Consider the following 13,237-nt stretch of genomic DNA (forward strand, 5'->3'; position numbering starts at 1 on the left):
GTCAAACAAATCCTTCTCAATTCCAGAAATCAAATAGAGCGCAACACAATAATACTAGGCGATTTTAACACACCTCTCTCACCACTGGATAGATCATCCAAACAAAAATTGAATAAAGAAACCATAGATCTCAATAACACAATCAACAATTTAGACTTAACGGACATATATAGAATATACCATCCAACAAAGAACGAATACACTTTCTTCTCAGCAGCACATGGATCCTTCTCTAAAATAGACCGTATTTTATGCCACAAAGCTACTGTTAGCAAGTACAAGAAGATAGAGATACTACCTTGTACTCTATCAGATCATAATGGATTGAAATTAGAAATAAATGACAGAATAAAAAACAGAAAACCTCGAAGACATCAACAAATTTCTAGAGACATGTGAATTACCTAAACTGAACGAGAAGGACATACGCAACTTAAATAAACCAATTTCAAGCAATGAAATAGAAGAGGTCATCAAAAGCCTACCAACAAAGAAAAGTCCGGGACCAGAAGGGTTCTCAGCCAAGTTCTACAAAACCTTTAAAGAAGAGCTCATTCCAATACTCCTCAAACTATTCCATGAAATAGAAGACGAGGGAACCCTCCCAAACTCGTTCTATGAAGCCAATATCACCCTGATACCTAAACCACACAGACACATCGAGGAAAGAAAATTTCAAACCAATATCCTTAATGAGCATCGACGCAAAAATTCTCAACAAAATTTTAGCAAATCGCATACAAATATATATTAAAAAGATAGTGCACCACGATCAAGTGGGTTTTATCCCAGGGATGCAAGGTTAGTTCAACATTCAGAAATCAATAAATGTCATTCACCATATCAACAGACTTAAAGTTAAGAATCACATGATTATTTCAATAGATGCAGAAAAAGCATTCGATAAAATACAGCATCCCTTCATGCTCAAAACACTAGAAAAAATTGGAGTAGTGGGAACATTCCTTAATATTATAAAGGCCATCTACGCTAAGCCCATGGCCAATATCATTCTAAATGGTGAAAAACTGAAAGCAATCCCGCTAAAAACTGGAACAAGGCAGGGATGCCCTCTTTCACCACTTCTATTCAACATCGTCCTTGAGACTCTAGCCAGAGCAATTAGACAAACCAAAGAAATTAAAGGGATACGAATTGGAAAAGAAGAACTCAAACTATCCCTGTTCGCTGACGACATGATTATATATTTAGAGGAACCTGGAAATTCCACCAGAAAACTTTTAGAACTCATAAGTGAATTAGTAAAGTAGCAGGTTACAAGATCAATGCTCATAAATCCAATGCATTTTTATACATAAGTGATGAATCTTCAGAAAGAGAAATTAGGAAAACTACCCCATTCACAATAGCATCGAAAAAAATAAAATACTTGGGAATCAATCTCACAAAAGAGGTGAAAGACCTCTACAATGAGAACTACAGAACTCTAATGAAAGAAATTAAAGAAAACCTTAGAAGATGGAAAGATCTCCCATGTTCCTGGATAGGCAGAATTAATATTGTCAAAATGGCCACACTACCTAAAGTGCTATACAGATTCAATGCAATTCCAATTAAAATCCCAATGATGTACCTTGCAGAAATAGAGCAAGCAATTATGAAATTCATCTGGAAGAATAAAAAACCTAGAATAGCTAAAGCAATCCTTGGCAGAAAGAGTGAAGCAGGGGGTATCGCAATACCAGATCTTCAACTCTACTACAAAGCAATAGTAACAAAAATGGCATGGTATTGGTACCAAAATAGACAGATCAATGGTACAGAATAGAGGACACAGACACAAACCCAAATAAATACAATTTTCTCATACTAGACAAAGGGTCCAAAAATATGCAATGGAGAAAAGATAGCCTCTTCAACAAATGGTGCTGGGAAAACTGGAAATCCATATGCAACAGAATGAAATTAAACCCCTATCTCTCACCCTACATAAAACTCAACTGAAAATGGATCAAGGACCTCGGAATCAGACCAGAGACCCTCCATCTTATAGAAGAAAAAGTAGGTCCAAATCTCCAACTTGTTGGCTTAGGATCAGACTTCCTTAACAGGACTCCCATAGCACAAGAAATAAAAGCAAGAATCAACAACCGGGATAGATTCAAACTAAAAAACTTTCTCTCAGCAAAGGAAACTATCAGCAATGTGAAGAGAGAGCCTAGAGAGTGGGAGAATATCTTTGCCACTCATACTTCAGATAGAACACTAATTTCCAGAATCTATAAAGAACTCAAAAAACTCTACACCAAGAATACAAATAATCCAATCAAAAAATGGTCTAAGGAAATGTACAGATACTTCACAGAAGATGTACAAGCAATCAACAGATATATGAAAAAATGTTCAACATCTCTAGTAATAAGGGAAATGCAAATCAAAACTACCCTAAGATTTCATCTCACCCCAATAGAATGGCGATTATCAAGAACATAAGCAACAATAGGTGTTGGCGAGGATGTGGTGAAAAGGAACACTCATACATTGCTGGTGGGGTTGCAAATTAGTGCAGTCACTCTGGAAAGCAGTATGGAGATTCCTCAGAAAGCTTGGAATGGAACCACCACTTGACCCAGCTATCCCACTCCTTGGCCTATACCCAAAGGACTTAAAATCAGCATACTACAGAGATACGGCCACGTCAATGTTAATATCTGCTCAATTCACCATAGACAGATTTTGGAACCAACCTAGATGCCCTTCAATTGATGAATGGATAAAGAAACTGTGGCATATATATACAATGGACTATTACTCCGCAATGAAGAATGATAAAATTATGGCATTTGTAGGTAAATGGATGAAATTGGAGAATATCATGCTAAGTGAGATAAGCCAATCTCAAAAAACTAAAGGACAAATGATCTCACTGATAAGCAGATGAGGACATATAATGGGGGGTGGGAGGGGTTATCATTAGGGTTAGGGTTAGGTTTAGAGTTAGGCTAAGGAGAGTGGTAAGAATGAAGGAAAGAAGGACTGTATAGAGGGAAAAGAGGGGTGGGAGGGGTGGGGGGAAGGGAAAAAAATAATGAATCAAACATCATTGCCCTATTGTAAATGTATGATTACACAAATGGTATGCCTTGACTCCATGTACAAATAGAGAAACAACATGTATCCCATTTGTATACAATAATAATAAAAAAAATTTATAAAATGTACCTACCAGATCAAAGATTAAGATTTATAAGTAAAAACTTTTATTTATATTAAAAAAATATATAAATAACCCAGTCAACAAATGGGCTAAGAATATGAACAGACACTTCACAGAAGAAGATCTGCAAGCAATCAGCAAACATATGAAAAAATGTTCAACATCTCTAGTAATAAGAGAAATGCAAATCAAAACTACACTAAGAGTCCATCTCACCCCAATTAGAATGGCGATTATCAAGAATACTAGCAACAATAGGTGTTGGAGAGGGTGTGGGGAAAAAGGTACACTCATACATTGCTGGTGGGGCTGCAAATTAGTGCAGCCACTCTAGAAAGCAGTGTGGAGATTCTTTAGAAAACTTGGAATGGACCCACCATTTGACCCAGCTATCCCACTCCTCGGCCTATACCCAAAGGGCTTAAAATCATCATACTTCAGAGATACAGCCACATCAATGTTCATAGCTGCTCAATTCACAATAGCCAGACTGTGGAATCAACCTAGATGTCCTTCAATTGATGAATGGATAAAGAAACTGTGGTATATCTATAGAATGGAATATTATTCAGCTATGAAGAATAATAAAATTATGGCATTTGTAGGTAAATGGATGAAATTGGAGAACATCATGCTAAGTGAGGTAAGTCAATCTCAAAAAACTAAAGGACAAATGATCTCACTGATAAGCGGGTGATGACACATAATGGGGGGTGGGAGGGGTGCAAGAATGGAGGAAGGAGGGAATGTATAGTGGGAAAAGAGGTGGGAGGGGTGGAGGGGAAGAAAAAAAAAACAGAATGATTCAAACATCATTACTCTATGTAAATGTATGATTACGCAAATGGTATGCTGTTACTCCACGTACAAACAGAAACAACATGTATCCCATTTGTTTATAATAAAAATAAATTTTAAAATATTTGTAAAATAAAAATATATATAAATATGGAAAGAATGGAGGAAAAAATACATATGACAGCAATGATCCCACTGGAGAGAAAAATCAAACATGATTTTTATTCATTGCTACATTTATGTACATATTTTCTATGATGAGCAGGTATTGATTTTATAATCAGAAAATATTCTAAGTAAATGATAATGGACTGGGAGCATTGTCATTCAGTATATAGAAGGAGAAGGCACTTTTTTATTATAATTAGATAATACCCCAAAGAAAGAACTACCTAAAAAAATCCACTGTTGCTCAAACATTGATGAATAACTACTACTTATTGAATACGGTGTTAGGATCTTAGAATACAGAAATGGATAAGATTCACTCAAGACCTTCAGGAACTCTCAAGTTAATATCAAACATGCAATTTATATCAGAGTATTGAGGGAAAGCCCTGTACCTCTGCAGAAATGTATTAGTAAACGTTCAGTGATTTGCTGAGTGGACTCAGAGACCCAACAGCATGAAAACCCAGAGCTGTGTCTTTTGGGGAGCAGCCATACATTTTACCCATGTTCCTCTTTTTTGCCCATACGTCCGACTATTCTGGGTTTGACCGCTGAGTCTCATTCTTTCCCCTGTTCCCTTCAAATCTGACATCAGTTACATTATCTCGGGATTCTTCAGAGATTATTTTTTCTCAAAGCTTAATTCTAAGACTGTGTTTTTGTTCTACATCTCTTCTTACATAAACAGCTTATATATCCTGTGAACTCACAAATATATCACAGAACCCTCACCTTGTCACTGGGAAAAACTAGCACAAATTACAAAACTCAAATCTAGAACTGGAAAGCTAAAAAATTATCCTCTCTGGTTATACAAGGAATTTGCATGATCACATGTGCTGGGAGAACCCACCTCTTTCTAGCTTGCCTGATCCCTTGTGGATTCTCGTAAAAATCACATTTCCCAGTCTGAAGGAAACCTTACAGATTCCCCTTCCAACTAACTCTCATTTTTCAAGTCACAATATTAAGGCCTGTGGTAATTAAATGACTCAAAACCAAGTTCACACAACTGGTTAGTAGCTAAGCCAAAGTTGGAAGATGGGCTTCCTGGGAGAATGGCTAGGAGGTGTCTCTGTATCACTCTGCTTACACCTTGAGATTCTTCAATGCAGATTTTACTCCACTTCTGTGGAAATCTTCCACACTTGGTCTAGACTAACTCTCTAGTCTCCTCAGAACCTAAAATAGTCCAGTTGCCAGACAACTGTTTGTCTGCTTTGAACCCCATGGAATGAGGAGTGGGGTGAAAGTGTGTCTTGGAACACCAGAATAGATTCCAGTGAGTATAACTTACTTCCCCTGGGATTTGAAGGCCCCAGGAGCAATCAGCAACTTGGCTTAGTTTTCAATACCAGGCAGATAGCCAAGGAAGAGCAGGCCCCACTACAGAATGACAAATGAGGATAAGAAAGTAACAAGAATAGAAAAACATGTCCAAAAAGAAGATGAATTACAATACAGGTACAGTAGCTTTTGAAATAGATCAGCTTTAGCTACATGGCTATGAATAGGAATCTTACAGATGAAAATAACATCAAAATATTTGTATGTGAGGCAATGTGGTTCAATGACTAAAAACACAAACTCTGGAGTTTCACAATTGTTTATGCCTCAACATGCCCTGTTACTAGGTGTATAATCCTGGATAAACCTCATAACCTGTTAAAGTCTGCTTTTCTGGAAGGAAGGAAGGAAGGAAGGAAGGAAGGAAGGAAGGAAGGAAGGGAGGGAGGGAGGGGGAAGGGAGGGAGGGAGGGGGAAGGGAGGGGAGGAAAAAGGGAAGGGATAAGGGGAAAGGGAAGGGAAGGGATAAAGGGAAAGTAGGGAAAAGAGAAAGGGAAGGGAGGGAGAAAAGGGTAAGAAGAAGAGGAAGAGGAGGCGAAGAAAAGAAAGAAAGAAAAGAAAAAGAAGTCAAGTCTAGCCTTTTTAAGACATTTGGGAGGGCTTTAAAAGGAGGCCTGAAATTGGCACCTAACCGAGATTTGTGCTTAATAGAAGGCAACTGAACAAACTCCTGACTGACACTAGAATCCAGGTTGAGGGACTCCCTAAGAAATTTAGGGTTCTCTACCACCTATTCATTCAGCCTTTCGAGAGATCAAAACTGGCCACCCTAGTGATACTTTCAAAATGGTTGAGTGGGAAATTGAGGAGACCTCCTTCCCCCCAACAACAACAACCAACAACAAAAAACATAATGGAGCCTCATATCTGCAATTTAATCTCAAATTGTTTAGAAAAATGTGACGTGATGTGTGTGTGTGTGTGTGTGTGTGTGTGTGTGTGTATGTGTGGAGAGAGAGAGAATAACAAGGCAGATATGATAGAATGTTAACAACTGAACAATCTAGATGATATATGGTAGTTCTTTGTAGCATACTTGCAAATTTTTATAAGCTAACATTTTAAGACAAAAAATAAAGGTATTGTTTTAAGATAAAATAAATCATGTATGCCTACAAATATATATATACACATATATATTATATATATAATTTTAAATTATAATTTCATATATTAATCCAATGACCAAAATGGGAGAGATAAGTATACAGACTTTCTGCAATATATTATTTAAAATGTTCATTTTCAATTAAGATATTATGTCAGGAAAAGAAACAACAAAGTGTTGATCATACATTAAACAAAAAGTACACAGTAAAAACTGTCTACAAGGGAGCCCAGATATAGGACTTAGCAGAAAAAGATTTCAAAACAGCCATTATGAGCATGTTCAAGGTAATAAAAGTAATACTAAAAGTAATAAATAATTAAAGGAAGACATGATAACAATGTCTGATCAAATGAATAATATTAAAAAATAAAAATAGCATTTAAAGAAAACCAAAAGGAAACTCTAGAGTTGAAAACTATACTAACTGAAAAGAAAAATTCTGTGTAGAGTTTTAGCAACAGATTTGATCTAATGGAAAAAAGAACCAGTGGATTCAATGATAGGTTGATAGAGGTTATGCACTCTGAAGAAAAGAGAGAGAGAAAATAAATGGAGAAAAATGAACAGCACCTTGAAGGAATGTAGGAAATCATGAAATACATCAACATACTCATAAATGTAGTATAAGAAAAGGAGGAAAGAAAAATATTTGTAAAAATAATCGCTAAAAACTTTCCAAATTTGATGAAAACATTAATCTACACATCCAAGAAGATAAATGTCCAAATAAGGTAAAAGCAGAAACCCACACCTAGGTACATCAAAGTAAAAGATTAAAAATAAAAATAGAAAATTTTGAAAGCATTATGAAATGACCTATCATGTAAGAGAACCTCCAAGATTTTAACAGCTAACTTCTCATCAGAAACTATGGAGTCCAGATGGCAATGGGATGACATATTCAAGGTGCTGACAGTAAAAAAATTATCAACTAAGAATCATATATCCAGTAAAATTATATTTGTGACCTTGGTTTTAGCAATTTTTTTGGATAGGACACAAAAATCACAGGTTTTAAAAATTTGGACTAAATCATAATTAAAGATTTCTGCAACAAATTTACCATAAAGATAGTGAAGAGACAATCTCTATAATGGAAGAGAACATTTGTAAATTATGTATCTGAAAAGGGACTTATATCTACAATACAAAAAAGAACTTTTCCAACTCAATTTTTAAAAACCAAGTAGTCCAATATAAAGATAGGCAAATAATTTGCAAAGTAGACATACAAATGGCCAGTAAGAATATGGAAGGATGCTCAATGTCATTTGTCATTTGGGAAATGCAAATAAAAACCATAATGAGATAACACTTCATATCCAAAAGGATAGCTATAACCAACACAGGTGTTGACAAGTTTATGGAAAAAAATACTTAATATTGAGAACATAAAATGGTGTTTGCTCTTTGCCATTATACGCTAAATATACCTAACTTGCTTTTGCTCTTTATAGGTAAAAACATATATGAGTTGCCTTGAGTCTTACATGAGATTTTGGACTTGGATTTTTGGGTAATGCTAGGACTGTTTATACTATAGGGAATCTGGAACATAGACTATATGTATTTTGCATTGCATGATGAACATGAGCTTTTGAGGGTCAGGGGCAGAAATTATGGTTTAGATATGAGGGGTCTCCCAAAAGTTCATGTGTGAGACAATGCAAGAATGTTCAGAGGTAAAACAATTACCTCTAGGTTATAAAAGCCTAATCTAATCAGTGAATTAATCCAATGATATGGATTAACTAAGCAGTAATTATAGGCAGATAGTATATAGCTAGAAAAAATAGATCACTAGAGGCATTCCTTTGGTTTATATTTTGTCCTCAGTGAGGAGAGTACTCTCTCTTTCTCCCTCTCTCTCTTTTTGCTTCACGGTTGGCATGTCCTGAGCTGCTTTCCTCCACCACACCCTTCTGCCATTATGTTCTGCCTCACCTTGGGCCCACAGCAATTCTACTCCTTGGTATATAGCCAAGAGAAATGAAAACATGTCCACAGAAAAACTTGTGCATAAACATCTATAGCAGCATTACTTGTAATAATCAAAAACTGGAAACTACCCCAATGTCCATCAACTAATGAAAAGACAACTTAAATATGGTACATCCATAAAATGAATGTCACAACATAGGTAAACCCTGAAAGAATCTGGTCACAAAAGACCACAGAGCATATTATTCCATTTATATGAAATGTCCAGAATAAGCAAATCTATAATGACAGAAAGCAAAGTAGGACTCAGTAGGATACAGATAAGAGTGGTTCCTAGTGGGTAATGAGATTTTTTTCTGCAGTTGATGAAAATATTATACAATTAGATTGTGTTCTACAACCTAAATGTTCTATAATAAGGTTTAATAACTCTGAATAAACTAAAAACCACTGAATTGTATGTTTTAAATGGATGAATATTACAGTGTATGAATTATACCTCAATAAATATTTTTTAAAAATTGACAATCTACTGCTCTACTTCTCGGGCATAAGAGAAAGTCAAAACAACAGAAACTAATTCATTTGCCATGGGAAATTAGTCCATGACTACATTCAAGACTGACCAATGGCTCACTGTTGACTGGCTATTTATTTCCTATCTAGGCATTTATTATGTCTAATAAAACTGAGCCAGGGTTCTGATAAGTAAAGTTTGAACATGACCCTTGATGATTCCTTGGAGCCTCAGTTTCTGTAAATAACAATAACAACAACAACAAAAGAAATTGATTCACTGCACAGCTTCTGTTCCCTACTTCACTAATTCTAAGAAATTCTGCACACTGAGGCCACATAGAAGAAATGATTTTTTTATATTCTATTCATATATATCTTATTTTCTACAGAATGATGCCAATTTTATATTATATCACAATTATTAAGTGATGGGGCTTAAAGTCTCAGGGACCAAAAGGTATAGAGCATTCATTTTAGAATTGACCCTACACAATCAGGTTAAAAAAAAGCAACAGAAGTAAGGAAGGGGAGAAAGGCAGAAAAAGGATGTTAAGAGTGGAGAACTCATTAAGCCAATAGACTATAAGTGATTATATTTTCCTTTCTGTGTCCAAATTATAATATGAATCATGCATATCATCATCAGTTATGCTAAGTGACATTAGTTGAGCAAAGTACATAGCAAATTGAAAAGTCAAACGATACCTTCTGGGGGAGTCCCAATGCTGCTACCAAGACCCATGATAGCCATCTTGTGAATTCTTGGGGCCAGCATCACAGCAGACTCTTCTCCCCTTTCCCAGTGGGGTATTTTGACTGGTTCTAGGTGGACATTCTCCAGTCCATTTTGCTGCAGGTTTTGGTACATGATTTGGATGGCTTTTTCTAGGTTCTTGGAGCCACTCAGTCTGGGCCCAACAGTATCAACCAGAAGTGCCAATCGCTCATAGGACCGGTTCTGGGCTTTACCATAAACAGCAAGGTTGATAATGGCTTTAGCAACATCTTCATAGCCAGCAATTTCTTCCTTTATTTCTTGAAAAGTTCTCCGAGAGATGCCATTCTTGTATACAGCTTTCCCAGAGCCGAAGGATAAAAGGTGAATAACACCAACAAAAGCGAAAAGAAGGAACTTCATTTTTTTCGAGTTGGTTTTCTTCCCAGAATAATCTATGTAAGTAAAAAACATTATGTGTTAGGGTCATCTACCCATAACCCAGGGACTGCTTTTCAAGGGGCAGCCCCTTCCCTTTCCTTCCCAACTAGCATCCAGCCTCCTCCATCATATTCAAGCACCGTTACTCCCAAGAATGGACAAGAGGCAGTGACTGGTCTTATCAAAAATAGGGCAACAGCAGATTGTGGAACCAACCTAGATGCCCTTCGATTGATGAATGGATAAAGAAACTGTGGTATATATACACAATGGAGTATTACTCAGCCATAAAGAATAAGAAAATTATGGCATTTGCAGTCAAATGGATGAAATTGGAGAATATCATGCTAAGTGAGATAACCCAATCTCAAAAAAACCAAAGAACAAATGATTTCACTGATAAGTGGATGATGACACATAATGGGGGGGGTGGGAGGAGTACAAGAATGGAGGAAGGAGGGACTGTATAGTGGGAAAAGAGGGGTGGGAGGGGTGGGGGGGAAGGAAAAAATAACAGAATGAATCAAACACCATTACCCTGTGTAGATTTATGATTACACAAATGGTATACCTCTACTTCATGTACAAACAGAGAAACAAGATGTATCCCATTCGTTTACGATAAAAATAAATTTTAAAAAATAGGGTAATAGGGTAGCATGCATTAAAACATAGAAACTCTTGCTACTTAGTCATCCTGTCCACTGAAAGATTAAAATCAAAGAGACCAGGAATGGGAGAAAGCAGCAGCGGGAGCATGATAGGGCAAAGAGTGTCACGTGCTGCATCTCCCTCTAAATAGAGTATGATCTGGTGGGTGCCATGCGCCCACGTCTGACATGCTCTCTCCTCTGCTTGTTGAGCATGTCCTTGAAGTACTTTTGGAAGTCATCTTTTCTCAGTGCTTTTTCTAATCCCCTTTCCACTAAAAATAATTGCTTCTTCATCTGCAGTCCAAAAGTATTTTATGGGTTCAAAAGTTATTTATTGAACACCAACTATATACCAGGGACTGTGGCATGCTTTTAGAAGGAAGAAGTCTAAATTGCTACAAAAAGCAGAGAATTAATAAAGAGACTGGGCTTTGTTTCCATTAGCTTATGATATCCATCACCTACACAATAATGAAAACAATAATGATAATAACAAAATACATTTATTGCCATGCATCTAACAGTGTTCTAAGTACATTGCATTCATTAACACATTTAATCCTCATAACAACCCAACTATATGAAGTAGTTTCTTATTATTACCTTTATTTCACAAATGAGGAACTGGGGCACCAGTGCTGAGAGATTAAGTGACTTGCTGACACACAAAGCCATCCTAGTTCTGGGATCCATGTTCTAAACAGTGCTACTCAAAGTATGGCTTTGGGACTGAAGCCAATCCACAGACTGGTTTTACTAATTCACATTGGGTAAATGCAAAGATTAGGAGTAAATCTATTTTGTGCTAACCAACACAGTAGCCAATAGTCTCATGTAGTATTTCAATTTAAATCAATTAAAATGAGATAAAATTAAAAATTTAAATCCTCACTCACATTAGCCACATTTCAAGCATTCAATATGCACATGTGACTAGTGGCTACCATAGTGTCCAGACTGAGAACATTTCTATCATTACAGAGGGTTGCATACATCCGGTTTAGACACTTTTGTAGATTACACATCTGCTATGATTTGAATGCTTGTTCCTTCCAAAACACACGTTGAACTTTCAGCACCACTGGGCAGTATTGAGAGGTGAGGCCTTTAAAGGTGTTTAGGGTCTATGGGCTCCACCCTCATGACTGAACTAATGCTGTTATCATGGGAGTGGACTCACTGTTAAGAGTGGGTTCACCTCTCTTGCTCTCTTTCTTGTCCTCTCTTGCCCTTCTGACACATGATGTTTTCCATCCACATAGCAGAATAAAAAGGACCTCATCAGATGTCGACCTCCAACCTTAGACTTCCCAGGCTCCAAAACAGTGAGTCAATGCGTTTGTTACTGATAAGCCTGTCTGTGGTATTGTTAGAACAGCACAAGTGGACCCAGACAACATCTGTCAAATCTAATGATCAAAAAAAAAATTGGTGCTTCACTTTATTTTTCTAATTCACTTTTACTATATTTTACAAAAGTTTTAGTCTGTAACAAATTCAAATTTTTTAAAAAAATGGTCCTGCCCTACAGATAATTTCAGAAACACACTCACAAGCTACTATATTATAAGGATAAATTTTAAATTCAGCTGGCACCTAAGTAAGGTCTTTCAAAAAATGATGCCAACAGCTACTTCAATGTCCTCCCTCCTCCTCCTCCCTTCTAGAGCACACTTGTGGGTTTTCATTCTCTTCACCCACCCCACAGGCGCACTCCCCAAATTTCTAAGCTTCTAAATATGGAGCACTTGAACTGTGGCTACCCCAAATTCAGATATTTCAATTCTGTAAGTGTAAAATACGCACTTAATTTGATTTTAAAAACAAATATGAAAATATTTCATAAATATAGGGTTAAGGAAGATATATTATTATTGAGTTCACCTATTTCATTTGTTATTAATATGGCTATTGGAAATTGTTAGGTTACATATTTATACGTATATTATACAATAGTGATGTAGCTGCATTGAACCTCACACTATGCTTTGAATTCCCAGGTCCGTTCATAACTCAGGGTCCCCGCGCACATGCATTCTCTTATTGCAAGGCCCTTCTTGCCCTGCTCCCACTCCCCTAGCAAATGCTTCCGTTCATTCTTTAATGAGAATGCTTTAAAAATCACCTCCTCTGTGGAGCCTTACCAAACAACACCCAAGTTATTTGCACCATCTTCTGTGCTTCCACTGTAACTAATATTTGATCAGTTACATATTGGTTTATAAATCTCTCTCCCCTACCCTCATAGTCCAGTAGGATAAATTATTCACCACTGCACCTTCAAATGCTGGGCACTCAATACATTTGTTTATTTTTTTTTTTAATTTAAGGAATAAATGAGCATTTAATCTCTCTAAGTCTTA

The 13,237-nt window shown here is 36.5% G+C and overlaps 1 protein-coding gene across 3 annotated transcripts in view; it reads right to left on the reverse strand.

Annotated features, from left to right (window-relative positions):
* Cpq (carboxypeptidase Q) overlaps nucleotides 1-13,237 on the reverse strand; it is a 441,859-nt gene that overhangs the window by 342,397 nt on the left and 86,225 nt on the right. For all 3 annotated transcript variants that reach the window (XM_047566009.1, XM_047566014.1, XM_047566018.1), the window contains exon 2: nucleotides 9,771-10,235. In XM_047566009.1, the coding sequence (XP_047421965.1) occupies nucleotides 9,771-10,203 (433 nt within the window). In that variant the 5' untranslated portion in view covers nucleotides 10,204-10,235. The remainder of the gene's footprint in view (nucleotides 1-9,770; nucleotides 10,236-13,237) is intronic.

This window comes from Sciurus carolinensis, chromosome 1, assembly GCF_902686445.1.
Source record: "Sciurus carolinensis chromosome 1, mSciCar1.2, whole genome shotgun sequence".
NCBI classification, from domain to species: Eukaryota; Metazoa; Chordata; class Mammalia; order Rodentia; family Sciuridae; genus Sciurus; species Sciurus carolinensis.